A 17073-nucleotide genomic window follows, 5' to 3' on the forward strand; every position below is an offset into this window, starting at 1 on the left:
CAATTTTAATGATCTGATCGGTTTTGATAAAAAGATATTAGCAAGTGGAACGCATATTGGACCAAGAGTACCAAATCTCAGTCAAGACACAGACGTACTCAATATTCATTGCGATTTGATAAATCAATCGCTTGTAGACGGTGAAGACACAGACATCATTTATTCATTTTCAACCAGTGTACTACGACCAAGTTATAGCTTTACCTTAGAACCAAAAAGAGTCACATTTAATCCAGTCAACAAAATGACAATTTCATCAATCAGAATGTGGATAACAGATGGAAAAAGAAGATTAGTGGATCTAAATGGCGCAGATACGTCTTTTTCGCTGATTTTAAAAAGTATCTAATGTAACAGTATAATGAAACCGTATGAATTTAAGAGGTTTTACCATCCAAAACTTGGTAAATTTGTATTTCAACACAAAGGGTCTGGGCTTATCTTAGACAACATTTTTAAACCATTAAAGAGTGTGGCATCATCTGTTTTCAAGAAATTTGCTAAGCCATTAGCAAAGAAGGCATTAGAATCAGGGGTTTCCCATGCAGGTGATAAAATTGGTAAGACGGTGGCAGAAAAGTCAGGAGACCTAATAATGAAAAAATTAGCAAATTTGAGAAAAGGAGCTACAACACAAAGGGCAATTGTTCCATCCTTACCCATTGAACAGAAACAGCAAGATGAAAGCGCTGACATGATACTAAATAGATTGATATCAGGATCTGGAAGAAGGCGTAGATTTTTCAAATAAATAACATGACAGCAAAATTATATAATACAATAGTATAAATGGCTTTTAGAACAAGTGAATTATTGCAAAGAAATGAGTTAGTGCGTTTTCAACTCGATGATGTAATTAGAGACCCTGGAAATAATCAACATCAAGAAAAGAACGGTTATAGATTCACCATCAACGACCGGAGTTCTTTCTATGATTGGTACAATGCTTATTTCGAGGTTCAATTCCAGTTACAAAAAATAGCAGATGGAGCTGGTTATGCAGCAGCCGATAGAATAACGGTGATAAACGGATCTCATTCATTGATTTCACATATGATGATTAAAAGTGCTGGGAAAATTGTTTATGACACTGACAATCTACATAAGGTCACTTTTGTGAAGAATCTGTTGGAATATTCTGATGATTACAGCAGATCAGTCGGTAAAAACAGTTTTTGGTATTTAGACACAAATGATACGACAGCCAATACTAATTTAGGATATGAATCTAGAAGAGTGCTTACACAAGCTACCAATGATGATGGAACGGGAGGAGCAAAAGATGTGAATTTGATCATACCTCTCAATCGTTACAGTTTTTTTGAAGAGTTGCAGGATAAAATGTTGGTTCCTATGCAGTTGCAATTCAATTTGAATCTCCAGAACGACAATGAACTCATCAATAGGGCAGCAGCAGCAGATGCCGGAAGAGTAGTGATTAACAGATTTCTACTATGGGTTCCAAAACTGACTCCAAAAGACAGTATGTATGACAAGTTTGTCAGTTCTTTTTTGAAACAGGACAAATGGACGTATCAGCGTGAACTATATGCAGTGTCAGCACCAGCTAGAGTCAGTGGTTTTTTTCAGATTTCTTCCAGTATTGACAATGTCAAAGCAATTTTTGTTTATCTACAACGGGCTAAAACCAGAGTTGCAACTCAAAATCCATATCTATTTGATACCTTCAAACTAAATGCAGCAAACGCAAACAGTTATTTGACAACATGCAGACTCGAATATGGCAATGGTGTTTTCTACCCAGAAACGGAATATGACAGTGAAAGCAAAGTGAGAATATTCAATGATCTGATGTCTTATGCAATGCGAAAAAATGATTACAACACCGGAACCCAGTTGAATCTTGCCAATTATAACAGCCTGTATTCACTGATCTATTTTGATCTGTCATATCAGGCAGAGAAAGTAACAAGAGACCCTAAACAGTTGATTTTCAGGTACAAACTCAATGCTAATAGTGCAGCAGATTTCAATGTCCATGCAGTTGTATTGTACGAAGAGTCGGTTGTTATTGACAAGGTGGGTAATGAATTGGTTATAGTTTAATCCCATGAATGACACATATTTATTTGTACATGTTTTGTGACTGGAATTATATAACATATTATATGACTAAACTTCATGAAATCAACGTAAGACTTTCAGATAATCAAAAAAAGAATCTGAGTAATGCTTACCATAAAAGGGAAACAATTGTTCTAAGACTGACAAATGATTCTCTTAATGGAAACGACACTCTTTATGTTCCAGCAATGGTGAAAAAAAGATTGCAAAAAAATCGACAATTGAACAAAGGAATGGACATTAAGCTTGCTAAGACCAATATCAGAAAACAAGTAGGCGGAAGTCTTTTGAGCACCGTATTGTCACTTGGTATGAGAGCTCTTCCAGCAATTGGTAAAACCCTTGGGTTGAGTGCTCTTGGTGGTTTAGCAGAAGCCGGAGCTAAAAAATTGCTTGGATCTGGTCAACAGACTGGTGGTGCTATGATGATACCTTTCAATGCAATCAATCAACTGATGCCATATCTGAATATGTTTACAACCAAACAGCAAAGAGACATAATGAATGCGGCTCAAACAGGATCTGGCGTTAAAATAACACCGACTAAAACACAATCAGGTGGATTTTTAGGCACTCTGTTAGCTAGCATTGGAATTCCTTTGGCTTTGAATCTTGTCAAAAAGCTAACGGGAAGAGGAGCACCGAGGGTAGGTAGACCAAGATTGCATGGTGAAGGATCACCTAGAATTGGAGCCCCCCCTCCATTTTACAGTTATCCGCCATATGTGACTGGTAATGGTAGAAAAAAAAAAACATCCTCAACCAAAAAAGGAAAAGGGTTACTATTGGGAAAAAACAGTCCATTCAATGGCATACCCATTTTGGGGGCAATATTGTGAAACCAAAATTTCACAAAAACATACCTATGTCCAATCACGATCTGAAAAAATGGTGTAAATATTTAAACATACCAATCAATGATGTACTGTCAAGAGATGAAAAAGTTCCACATAACCATAAACAGGCGTTATTTATTTACAATCTGGAACCAGCTTATATGAGCGGAAGTCATTGGGTAGCCACTTATGTTAAGGATAATGTAATAAATTATTTCGATTCGTTTGGTATGCCCCCATTTCAAGAGATTGTAAATCATGCCAAAAAGAAAAATCTGACTTTGTTACATCAAAACAATCAGATACAAAACATACAAACAACAACTTGTGGGTATTTCTGTTTATACTTTCTGAATGAAATGAATAAGGGTAATTCGTATTATGATTTATTACAAGTGTTCGACATAAATGATACAATGAAAAATGAGAGATTTATCGAATATTATTTTAGAAATATCTAACTTATATATATTATGAAATCATATTGTGTTAAACAAAAGAAAGTGACTGAATGTGTTGAACCTTCAGGTTACAAAACAGCCAAAAATGGTAGACTAATGTTCTTTTGCACTTGTGCTGAATGTGGTATTACAAAGACCAAATTTGTCAAAAAACAGGGAAACTAAACAGCCCGTTGGGAGCGGGCTTATTTGGTGATATCGCTAATACAGGAACTGAATTGTTCCTAACAAAAGGAGTACCTTATCTTGGCAAAAAAGCCGTTGAAATGGGTAGATATTATGGTTCCGAATTAATGAGAGACCCAAAATTGCAGAAAAAAGCCATCGATTATGGTTTGAGAAAAATGAATCCTCTACTTCATAAAGTGGGATCAGAAGCTCTCAATCAATTGTCAACAAAAATAAGACCCAAGAAAAAATACACGACGAACAGAAAAGATCTTGATGGTGGTGCTGTTGACATTCACAAAGCTATTGGTAAATTGCCGAAACCAAAAGGCGGATGGACATTACCTGGGCATCATTACACAGGACCTTATAATGATTTAGAAAATCAACTGAAGTATGACCCAAAAACTGGTCAAATATTGGAAATATATGATATGCCCACTGGCAAAACTGATGCAATAGCAATGCAACACGATGTTGATTATTCCGTCTGCAAGGATGACAGGAAATGTAAAAACAAAGCAGATAGGAAAATGGTTCAAGCTTTAGACAACGTACCGTATAATGAAAGACAATGGGGGCATTGGTTGGCAAGAAATGTTATCAATACAAAGCAGAAACTAGGTCTAGGAGTTTCAAAAAACGGAAAAAGCCGTCGGGTAACTGGCAAGAAAAATTAGCAGATGAATTACATGCATCCATAAGACGCAACTTTACTCGGCGGCGTGTAATCGTAAATCATATTGATGAAATATGGGCAAGTGATCTAGTTGAAATGCAACAGTTTAGCAAATGGAATAAAGGTTACCGATATCTTTTAATGGTCATTGATGTTTTCAGCAAATACGGTTGGATTGTCCCATTGAAGGATAAGAAAGGTGAATCTGTCACTGAAGCATTTAAAACAATATTCAAGGAAGGCAGAAGACCACAATATTTATGGGTTGATAAGGGAAAGGAGTTCTATAACAAACACTTGAAGGACTTGTTAGACAAAAATGGGATACATATGTACTCCACTGAAAATGAAGAGAAATCCTCAGTGGTCGAGAGATGGAATAGAACAATCAAGTCCAAAATGTGGAAGCAGTTCACAGTTCAAGGTAATACAATGTATCTCGATATGCTGTCCAAACTAGTGAAACAGTACAACAACACAAAACATTCAAGCATAAAAATGACACCCGTTGAAGCATCTAATAAGAGAAATGAAGGAACCGTTTACTTCAATCTATATGGTGATACAGAAACATTAAAACAAAAACCAAAATTCAAGGTTGGTGACAAGGTTCGAATATCTAAGTATAAACGGAATGTGTTTGACAAGGGTTATACACCAAATTGGACAGAAGAAGTGTTCACAGTTGATAAGATCCAATATACTAATCCAATAACATACAAACTAAAAGATCTCAGAGGTGAAGATATTCAAGGGAGTTTTTATGAACCTGAATTATTAAAAGCAAAGCAGGATATTTTTCGTATTGATAAAGTAATTAGAAGAGACTATAAAAAGAAACAAGCTTTTGTAAAATGGAAGGGATACAGTGATGAATTCAACAGTTGGATACCATTGAAAGACATTGAAAACATATGAATCGTTTTTGGCTATGTTTAAACGCACCTTGATAAATATATAAGAAAATAATATATAGTACATGTATATATGGACAAGTTTGAAAATGAAGAAAAGTTTGGTTTTTATTATGAGAGCGATCAGGACTCTGGTTCTGATTCCGATTGGTTGCCATCGCAAGAAAGTATATCTGAAGAAAGCTGCTGCAGTTCGCAGGAATCTGAGTGGTCAGAAGAGGAAGACAACATATAAAAACTATTTTATAAACAAAGGATATGAATAATTCACAAAAGTATAAGTTGATAATCTGGCATTCGTTTTTAGAAGATATGAATAAGGTTGAACATAAGATTGACAAATGTTTTCCAGGATATAAAGTCCAATATGGTGAAATGGCTCGTATGTTTAATTGGCATCTCAAAAACCGTAAAAAACATGAAAGACTTTATCCTTGGTCAATCCAAGCAAAAAACAAAAAGGAAGGAATACTCTTGTTGTCTTTCAACTATTTGCTGAATTATGAGGCCGAAGAACCTGAAATAGTTGAAGTGCCCACTACAGATTTACCCAACAGATGGTATTGCGAGGATTGTCAAAAGTTTGTGATGAAAAACAGCAAAAACTCACATATAAAAAGCAAAAAACACAATAGATATAGATGAAATACTTTGAAACAGCAGCAGAATTAGTATCTGACAGAAAAAGAAATCCGAAAGAATGGAAATCTAACTTTGAAATGTTTGTTAATAAGCAAGAGACAGAAGTAGATCAAAATAAGCTAACCTGTTTTATGTACAAATTAAGTAAAGACAAACAGTTGAGAAGATTTGTATCTGAAATGATCGAGGTTGGAAGTGTTAAAAAAATCATGGAAGCGTTCGGAGAAGAGATTAAAGCAGGTTTGATCACAATAAAACTGGTAAAAAATAACAAAGACCGTTACCGTTTTCATGTTAGTGATGGACAGACCGTTTTTGATGTACACAGTGTTTGTAATAAAACAATTGATAAAATGATTGAGGCCTTCAATATAAACAAATAGTATATGAGCTTCAAAGGATGTAACATAGTAGATACCATGTTAGTCAGAAAAACAGTAACAGAAATAATTTGTGATGTCATTGTTGCAAATGCTGGGTACATGCATTTTATGAGGACGCAAGGTATGCCACTATTGCTGAAAGCATTGCAAACAGGTGGACCAAAGAAAGAAATCAAGAAAATGTTCAATCATATTGACAAAAGAATGGATTTTTTGTTTTGTTTGTTTCAAAGACATAGTAATTTTTTGAAACCATTGCCAATGATAAAAAATATATAAGAAATTGTCAAAACCTATTATATATGAATCCAGAAAAAAATTCAGTGCATTCTTTAATTGTGTTGTTAGTGATCCTTCGTTGAAAGATTTTTTGGAAGATTTGATTGATTCCAATGTTTTGTCTGTTGTTTATCCACCTGTGTATCTCCGGTTGGTTGGTGAATGCGAGTCATTGAAGTTAAAAATAAGTGATGGAATAAACACCTATGTGATGCACCCCAATGCTATTGATGACAACATGTTGCAAGATATGGCACGTGCTTTTAGCAAATATAAACCAGATGAATCTGAAAGTGAAGATGAATCATTGCCAGATTCTGAGTTAGAATTTGCGAAAAGAGAATCATTGAAAAAAGAATTTATAAAAACATATAAACAGGAATGATCTCTAAATATTATATGAGTCGCAAAAAGATTTACACTGCACGAGAAATACAAGAACATAAAAACAAATATGGCCGCGAAACCGAATGGTATTGTGTGTCATGTAACAATGGAAAGAATTATGCCATGAGAGGAAAACACCAACATTTGAGAACTAAAAAACACAAACTAATTGCTCAATTGAAAAACACAAACTAATTGAAATATATATATTTTGCCATTTTTACAGTTTTAATCAATCGGAACAGATTGGTTTGAACTAATTAAATTCCACTGTCAATTCTTTGATCAATTGACGTTTTTTGTCACTAATCTGTTCAAGAGCAGCTTCTTTGTCATTGCTGGCATATCTTGCCATTGTCTTATATCGCTTGCCCAAGATAATATTGTCAAAGTAGAAAAACTTGTCTTTTTCATTGTTTTTTATCTTTATTTTGTCTTCTAATTGGGCTATTCGCTCTTCCAACTGACTTTTTTTTTCTATTTGTACTTTGAATTGAACCTTTTTTGGTTTTAATGGATTTGCTTTTACATTGAGTAACAATACACCGTATTTGACAGCATAATCTTCAATGTAAGCATTTTCTATTTTTTCCAAACTCTTTTTGTCATTTGTTGGTGCTTTGACAATTAGTTCGATTTGTGGCTTATTTTTCCTGAATTTATATATTTGGCTTTTTGGATCTTTCAGGTGACGACTTAATCGTGTTGCGAGGTCTTCGCATGTCGATCCAACATAAATCTTGTCTTCTATAAGGATCTTGTATATTTTGCCTTCTGAATACAGACTGTTAAATTTGGCGTTGGTCAATTCCAAGTTTGGCATTTTGCGTATTTCATATTTATTTTTCAATTTTTTGTTGGCAAGATGCAAGTATTCAAATTTGGTGGTTCTAGACAAAGCTGTATATAATAGTTTTTTGTCCATTTTTTCGACGTCAAAAACATTATAAGGCTCATTGATGTCAGCACCTTGGCATTTATGGACAGTGACACAAAAACTGGGTATAAAACTATGTGAAAATGTTTTATAGTCAAACTCCTGATCATCTATCTCGATTGAATCTTCTGAGATACTTTGAATTACAAACTCCATTGTGTTAAATATTTCACAATCTTTCATATTCTCAGTTGCTATAACCGGCATTCCAACACATACTTTATATTCTTCCTTCTTGTCATTGTATTTAAACTCAACTTCTTCATATTCTTTACCTTCTGAAAACTTATCACAGCATCGTTTATTGACTTCAATTCTGGTTTTGTTAAGATAACATATATTTTTGAATAGTTTTTTATTGATTGGAGAAAAGTTTTTCGCTATTTTACCCTTTTCCAGAAAGTCGTTAAGCGCAGTGTATGTTTTTTTGTCATAACGGCTTGAACCTTCGATATATTTTAATGTCACTTTTTTCGGGCACATTTGTCTGACTGACTTGGATCTGAGATAGTTGTAGCTTATTTGACTTCCTGATTCAACTGGTGTGCATTGATTTGGATCACCAAACATATAAACCTTAGTGCCATATAATGTAAAAGCTTTGTAAATCAATGTTATCCATTTATTGGGCACCATTGAAAATTCGTCGATAAAAACAGTTTTGACTTTCAAGTCCTTGAGATTTGTTTCATGGCATCCACTCCATTCACAAAAATAAGAATCGAATGTGTAACAAACATTTGGATTACCACCCATTTTTTTCAATCTGTCTTTGACATTCTGAACGGCTTTATTTGTGAAACTCAATACCAAAGGCTTTTCAGTTTTCATCACCAATTCGCATAACTTAGTGGTTTTACCAGAACCAGCTTGTCCATTGAATATTACTCCTTCACCAATTTCTGCTTTGTAACTATCAAAGTCCATGTTTTCTCTATAATGGCGTTCAAAGTAGCAGCATGGGGTGTCTGTGATATATGCTTGACCAATGTTTTTGATGTCGAATTTAACGTCTTTTTTGTTTTTCAATATGCACCTTGGATTGGTGATAAATATGCCATCTGTGTTATAAGCATACAAAGCACTTTTTTCACCAAAACACTTTCTAATCAGCTTCAAACATTCCAAAATTGCCTGTGAAACAACGAATCTGTTAACACTTGTATTGTCTGTGAATAACCGTTCGCATTTTTGTTCCTTAATCAAGTAAATTTCATTGTAGCTGTCGATAATAATATTACGGCCGTCTTTGATGCCTTGAGTCCAACAAGCCATAGCTGTATCATATTCTGTGCATGTGAATCCTGTATTTGTTCTATTGTATTTTCTTCCCAGTTCACCAATAAAACTATTAGCCAGTCGTTTAGCTTCGTTTTCAGGAAATGTCTCAAATACATGTTTTAAAAATGGCTTGAAAGTGTCTGGCTTGAGAGCTTTTCTTGAAACAATTTTGTATTTGATTTGCTTCTCTGGCATGGTTAATTCTTCAACCAAATAAGAAATCAAATCACCGCTGTAAAAACCAGCTTCAATTTTCAAAGGTGCTCCATAATTGTATAAAATTGTTTCTTCGATAAAAAATTCACCAGATTTTCTGAGATCACTTCTGCAAGTGTATGGTTCTACTACGTCATGTATGCTATAAACCGGAATTGCGGTTTTGTTGTTGAGCAATACATTAGGATATGATTTGGATATATCAATGCTAACTACATCATCAGGTATATCTTCGGTTGTGCACCATTGTAGTGCCCTTGGATAATAATCGTCTAGCATTTCACGAGTTTGTACATTGTATGTTGATTGCGGCAAGTAACCACAAGTTTGTTTGAACAATGCAGAAGCCAAGCTTGTAAAAGTTTGATTTACCCATATAAAGTCATGAGTTTTATACAAACCAAGCAGATGATCACAGATGGATTTTCTGATGTCATATTCGTCGTTCAAGAGAAACATATTCTTTTTGTGATCTATGAACCCATCCAACATGCCATTATTGTTCCAATGCATATATTCGACGTAATAACAAGACGAATTGACATAGGCATCAATCGCTTGCATCATTTTAACATCTTCCGGCAAAACGATAATATTGTCTTTTTTCTTTAATTCGTACATATCGTCCAATTTATCTAGTTTATGCACAAATTCATGTCTTCTAGACCATTTCATGTCAGACATGTATTTCAACAAGTCATCACAGCCTCCTTGGTTTGCTTTGGCTGCTGTAATTTTCAATTTTTCATCTGTAATAGGAAAACAATGATGGTCTTTGACGATGTAAACCAAAAAAACATCACAATTATGCTTATTGGTATGAGTTTTAAATTTTCTGTATGTGCTGTCATAAGCATGAATTGAGACATTTGAATGGCAATATTTAGCCCAATCAATTAATTCTTTTGTTGTCATTCTAGGAGGATCAGCACAATATTTGAAGATTTCTGTTTTTAATTTTTTGTAATCATAAGATTTAAATCCCCTTTTGCCTCTCACCTGATCCCAAACAAAGTCAATAACACAACTATCAGAACCATATGATTTAGGTTTTCTTTGATTGCTTAATAGATATGACTCTAATTTTAAACCAGCCATAAAATGATGAGCAAAAAATTGTGGTTCATGTGTTATAACTCTAGCACCTATTTTTGTAATGACTTCAGCTGACAACAAAGTGAAACTGCTGGTCAATAATGTGTACATGAAAAATTTATACATATCTTGAAGATCCAAATGTGGTATATCCTTTTGAAAAGGTCCATACGTTATTTTAGCAGTTTCATTTCTTTGTAAATCCTTGATAGTAATAAACACTGAGATAGAAACACGAATACGTCTACCTGGTATTTCATCTATACGTTGTTTGAACAGTCTGGCAAATGGAACATTTTTCTTTGTAAATATATTAGTCATTCTCATTTCTTGTCTTCTATATCTATTGAGTGAAACTCTGATTTTCTTATAAACTATATTTTCTTTCATATTATTAGTTGAGATATTTTTTCTCATTTATACTCTATATTATTATTTTCTCTTTAAGTATCTTATGTTCGTTTAAAGGGGTCGAAAATTTTTTGTGGTATTTGTGCGTTTAAAGCCCCTTGTACGCAATTTGTGCTTTTGTAGCCCTTAGTAGTATGGGGGTTGCTTCCGTCCGTCACAGTACCCGTAGTTGATTCATATATGATTCATTTCATATACTATTTCATCATTGATTCATTCCTCACGGGACCATTAGAACCCACAAATGACCAGCTCCCAACGTCAGTGGCTTCATAGCTTAGTTGGTTAGGGCGCAGCACAGGCATCGCTAGGTCACGGGTTCAAACCCCGTTGAAGTCCTGAATTTTACAGGTTTGTCCACGCAATCGCTAAAATTGCGTTCATAACTGCGAAGATCATAGCTTCACTTGATTTCATATCCGCAGTTCATATATGATTCATTTCATATACCATTTCATCACAATAATTATGGTCACAAATACATGTATAATGAAGATCATGATGCCAGGAAAGGTGATGTTCAATTCACATAGTGACATACCCAAATATCTTAAGATTGAAACTTGTTCAAGGCATTGACCAGCTTAAGTAAGTTGAATTTACTTTCTGATGAAGTTGGAAGATAAATTATTGAGTATTTAAATTTCAAGTTGACTTGTGGGCACAAAGCAAGTCCTAAATATTTGGCAGTTCAGAGTTAATGTGAATTAGAAGTTCATTTGTATAAATTATAGTGTTTTGGCATGCTGCATTGCAGAGGTTTCCCCTCCACATAATGTATACAGTAATTTCAACAACAGGGTGTCAAGTGTATAAAAGGGTCACAAAATAAGAAAATCTAAAAGTGGAACAAAATAGCAGTATTAAATGGACATGCATCATTATAGTCACCATTGCGAGGTTCAAAATAATTGTTTTGTCAACATGAAGCACAAGCTTACAACATTTTTCTCCAGCCATGAGCAAAAAAAATAGAAAAAATTTCCTGAAGAACAATCGAATTTTAAAGACACAGACAAATAGGAAATAGCAATAGCTCGCATGCACCTTCATCAACTATCTACTGTGCAGCTTCCTACAGTTCCCCTATTATCTAACCCCTGATTTCAATCCATGGCGTTATAGTAAAACCTCCACACAAGTTGCTAGTTGAAACTAGTAATTAAAATTTAGGAACTGGCATTTCTTATAAGGTTTTTTTTTCTGTTGACAAGAAGGAAAGTAAAATACATTAATTTTTCAAAGAACATTTGATAGGCTGTTCTTGCTTATGTTAGCTTGAGATTATATACAAAACGAAAGGAATAGCGAACTCATCTTACCTTAGCAGACTTCAACTGACAGGGCCGTCTCGGCTGAACTCCCACCTCAATCGATCTATGACAACATTTACTCGGAAATCTGCCTACTCAATATTGTGCATGAAGCCGCCGACGAAAATTCGATCACACAAGAGCGAAAGACTGTTAAGAAGTTTTACCAATGAAATACCGCTATTCCGAAAGAAAAAAGGCGTACACGATGCTGTGGCTAAAAAAAAATTCCTATAGCAATGCAAGTAATGGAACAAGACATCTTCGGCCGCCATTTTGTTTGTTATTTCGCTCGCTCGCGTGTCAAAAAAGCCTGGGCACAAGCAAATTATCAACCAATCAGACAAAAGTCCCCCTTGCTGTCGAACCGTCGAACCAAAAATTTCTCGATTGCTTCAAAAATATGAAGGCTGCCTATCGCCAGCAATTAGACTCTAACGATTTAAAATCTAACTGATAAAAATTATCACCGAAAGTTATTTTAAAACCCTTTTATTTTTCCCAGATCTAGAGATTTTTTGCCATTAAGTGACATGCTGGTGGGCAGCTTCTACCTCTGGACCTTGTGTACTCTGTTCTTGATGGCAGTTGGTAAAGCATTTTAACGTTTACAGAACATGAACAGAACATTTAGTACTGAAAAGGATTGTTTTACACCCTCTTAAATAAAGCAAGTTTCAATTGAGTGTCGTAAAACCAAAACCAAAGTAATTACTTTAACCAATCAAAAAGGACTGAGACAATCCGACAAACCACTCAAAACTCGAAGTAATTACACGTAGCCGACACAAAGCGCGGGAAAATGTACACGTCTGAGCCACGATTGGTTTTGGTTTCACCTCTGATTGGTTGAAAAAAATAGCGCGAGAACTTTTAACCAATCACTGAGTGAAGTAATCATAAACCAAAGTAATTATCTAATTACTTCCCACACTCAATTGAAAGCCGCTTTAATGATGTTGTTTCAAATGTAATTAATTAAGATTTGGCATCATTCGCTGTGAATCTTTTCTGAGGTACATTTGAGGGGAGCATGGATGGCGTACTGGACGTGATTGCACTCTCCCCCCCCCCCCCCCCCCCCACCAGAATGTGGCCGGGGTTAGATTCCAGACTCGTGGCCATATGTGGATTAAGGTTGTTGTTGGTTCTTTACTCTAGTTCGAGATGTTTTCATCCGGGTTCTCCGGTTTCCCCCTCTCCACAAAAATTAACATTTCTAAATTCCAATTCGATTGGATGCAGAACCTCCCTGAAAACCACTTTCGGATGAGTGGAGCTTCATGGTTAAATATTAATTATTTATTCCTCGCATGAGAGCGTGAATCTCAAAACATTATATGAGAACAGGGACTCCGATTCTTATTTCGGTCATTCAATCATGCAAGTTTACCAGTAAATTTCTTTGACCAACAATTGATCGGTTGATCGATCATATTCACGTTTGAAAGTAATTAAAGTAAATTTGCGAAAAAATCGTAGACAGCTTGAATGTATTTTTGTACAGGATTAAAGAACAAATACCGTGACGTGGACGAGAGTGATTAATTGATGCAAGAGAAAATTGATCGCAGATTCCCAGCGGTTCACATCACTTCCATTTACAATGTGATACAATTTTTATTTCCAAGAAAGTTTACCGACTGGCTTCATTGAGTACCTAGAATTGTTCTCCATAATACCCTATAGGCTAGACATTAACCAATAGCAAACTTTGTATTTTGTAATTTTTGCATACCCTGTTTTGCTTGCATGTACAGATGCACAACCCTGCCAGAATGAAAGTATCACAAACTGGAGAGGTGATATTTACTCTCCCGACTACCCACGATATCAGTCAAATTTGGACTGTTATTGGTTGCTACAAGTGGCCGAGGGAAATTTAGTTGAGATCAACTTTCAAGATTTGTCGGTAGGAAAGGAAACAATTCTATTTTGAAAGTTCTTAACTCCAATTAACATTTATTCGCTCGGACTCTAGCTCGAATATTAATAATCATGATTTTTTCTTTCTTTTATAGATGACCAGCTTTGCTGATGACTCGGTAGAATTTCTTTATCTGCTTTCTAAATGTAACTTAAGTTTATTGAAATGAGCTTGGGAATGACTTTTCGTTTTCCGTTGGAGTAGTATATAGTGGGATAGCTAACAACTCACCGACGTGGAGGGCTGGTGGTGGATATTTACCTAGCTGCGAAATGGCAAGGTAAATATCCACCACTAGCCACCGACACTGAGGTGAATAAAAGTTTTAGTATATACTAAAACAGTAAGATAATATAGCGCAAAAAAAGATGATTTTAACTCATTTCTTTCTACAACGAATACAATATTTTCGGGCGCAACTTGTGCGCAATTTGCTCAGAGGTCACTGATATAATAAAGAGATTTCTATTGAAAATAATTTCTTGACAAATTAAATAAACTGAAGCAATTAATTGTTCTGTAAACCTTTGGTCCTCTAGACCTCATTATGGTTAGGGGCTATGGAAAGAATTCATATTCCAAGTTGCTCGAAGGTAAATAGTTAGCAACTATTCACTGAAGTGGAGGTGGCTAGTGGTGGATATATTTACCGAACCGCAAAGCGATGAGGTAAATATCCACCACTAGCCACCGACACTGAGGTGAATAGTTGTTTTAGTATATACTAAAACAGTGAGATAATGTAGTGCAAAAAGATGATTTTAACTCATTTATTCCTGCAAAGATTACAACATTTTCGGGCGCGAATTCAGCGCGAATTGCTCGGAGGTGAACAGTTAACAACTATTCACCGGTACGCGGCAAGCGGTGGATATTTACCGAGCCGCGAAGCGGCAAATAATATACACCACAAAAAATTAATTTGGATGTTTTCTTCATTTGTCACGAATGCAAATCGGGACGCCTTTTTTTCCTGAGTTGCTCGGAGGTAAATAGCACAGGATCTCAGGAGTTTGACGAGCCAATCAGCGCGCGAGTTCAACGCTATCCACTGTTTTACTATATACTAACAAAGGATATTCGGAGTCTGATTAACCAATCAGAGCGCGCCCTCAACGCTATCCAAATTTTTAGTATTTGTGTTTTCAATAATTTTGTATTCAAAAATATTTTTCAGTGTCCATGGAATCATCGTACTCATTCTTATTATCTTAATTGTTACATGCACGTTATTTCCTGGTTTTTAAATAGAAGGCATCGTTATTCGCATGTTTGTTTGTCAAATCATTTCAAGGGAGCTGGAAACCAAAAGGCCTTAATCGGTGGTGTCAGCGTTAAACTCTGAGGCCTTAAATGTACTCGAAAACTTCATACATGCTAAGCCAATCATGATCAAATAGTTTTGTAAACTAGACAACAAGCATTTTTTTCTAAGCCAACAAGCCTTCGTGATTTCGACCTTTAAAAATTTGTCTTTGTGCTCTCTGTTGAATTACAGGCGGAGAAAAATGGCAACTTCCCCAATGACTACGTTTAAATATTGGACGGCTCATGTGGGAGCACAAACCGCATCGCTAAGCTGTGTGGCTTTTCACTTCCTGTCGACGGAAGAGTGTTTCGTTCTAGCAGTAACTTTTTACTTGTTCATATGCATACAGACAATGAAAACAGCAATCTTGGGTTCGCCGCAAGGCATAGTGGTATGTGTTTTCCCAGCTATTACCCTTAAGGTTAAATTAAGGGCAATGTTGCACAGTTTGAGACAATTATGTCATATATGTTGCCGGTAAAATCCGTTCTCTGGTTGAATTTTTGTTTGTTTGTTTGTTTTTGGCCTGCCAACATGCTTTTTCTATGTCTTTTATCAGTTTTATTACACCTAAATACAAACTCGAAAAACGCAAATAGGAAATTAAACTCTGTAGTATCACTAAATAGGTAATAAGTTGGCTTGATAGCTAATATTCCATTAACAACAAGAGGGGCTCCCATTTTTCATTGTGAAATTGTAGTTTACTATTATTTTTTTCCCGCAATAAAACGTTCGACTAAGTTTTGCATTGGTTATTATATATGGATATCTTATTATAGAAAAGTAAATACTGCAAATAAATGTGTTCGTTTGAGCATGTTTGTCGTTGTAGTGTAGTGGGGAAGACACCGCGCACCGGTGGCTCAGTTGGTTGAGCATCGGGCTGTCATGCGGGAGGTCGCGGGTTTGTACACCGGCCGGATCAACACTCGGGATCTTAAAATAACTGAGGAGAGAGTGCTGCCTTTGTAATTTCATCTGCAAATGGTTAGACTTTCAAGTCTTCTTGGATAAGGACTATAAACCGTAGGCTCCGTCTCACAAACACCTTCTATGTTCATAAGCTACATGTGGGAGCAGGGGATGTAGTCCCCGGTGTTGTGGCTGTCCTGGTGTTGTGGCAGAAGTTGCCGGCTTGGCAGTGATGTCTCTAAAAAGGTTTGAGGTGTAGGAGGTCACCTACGCAGACACAGCCATAAGCCAAAAAGGGATTTTGCCGAGTGCTGGAACGTGCACGTGTAGATGTAGATGTAGACACAGAACTATAGAAATGGCGGGCCCGAGTTTGAGTACAGGTAAGTACAGTTATTTGTTCCCTTACTGCGGTAATGTTGAGAATGAATGGATTATTTTATGAATACAGAAATCGATAAGATGATACGAAACATTAAGAACATGTGTTGAGATGCTAAAAGATAGAGCTTCAAAGGAAAGGGGAGGAACTTTAAGTGTCTCTAGTCGTTCTAGCGCTGGAGCACTGAATAGACCTTTATGCAGATACGGCAGCCATTCTGATTTCTATTGTTTCGAAAGAAATTATGGAATGCTATTTGAAATAGTAGAAATCAAAATGGCCGCCGAATCTGCCAAAAGGTCTAATGGGGACACCGTCGACAGAATTTAACAATCAACGCAAATCAAGTCAAATGTTAAAGTAGCTTACTACAGTTTTCCGAAAAAAATATCAAGAGTTTGAAATTTGTGAAAAAAGCAACAGGATTCCTCTTCTGAGGAGTTAGTGGCTGCA

General features: G+C 35.7%; 2 protein-coding genes across 2 annotated transcripts; one reads left to right on the plus strand and one right to left on the minus strand.

The window, feature by feature from the left end:
* Positions 1 to 7090: 7090 nt before the first annotated feature.
* On the minus strand, positions 7091 to 10684 carry LOC138046086 (uncharacterized). Its single transcript, XM_068892765.1, has one exon. The coding sequence runs from the start codon at positions 10682 to 10684 to the stop codon at positions 7091 to 7093; it is 3594 nt and encodes a 1197-aa protein (XP_068748866.1).
* A 1912-nt stretch (positions 10685 to 12596) lies between these two features.
* Positions 12597 to 15884, plus strand: LOC138045512 (CUB and sushi domain-containing protein 3-like). The gene is made up of 4 exons (XM_068892048.1): positions 12597 to 12678; positions 13848 to 13999; positions 14109 to 14132; positions 15513 to 15884. Exons 1-4 carry the CDS (start codon positions 12621 to 12623, stop codon positions 15549 to 15551), a joined length of 273 nt encoding a protein of 90 aa, XP_068748149.1. The 5' UTR covers positions 12597 to 12620; the 3' UTR covers positions 15552 to 15884.
* Positions 15885 to 17073: the final 1189 nt, after the last annotated feature.

The sequence above is a fragment of the Montipora capricornis genome, chromosome 4 (assembly GCF_036669925.1).
Source record: "Montipora capricornis isolate CH-2021 chromosome 4, ASM3666992v2, whole genome shotgun sequence".
Lineage (NCBI taxonomy): Eukaryota > Metazoa > Cnidaria > Anthozoa > Scleractinia > Acroporidae > Montipora > Montipora capricornis.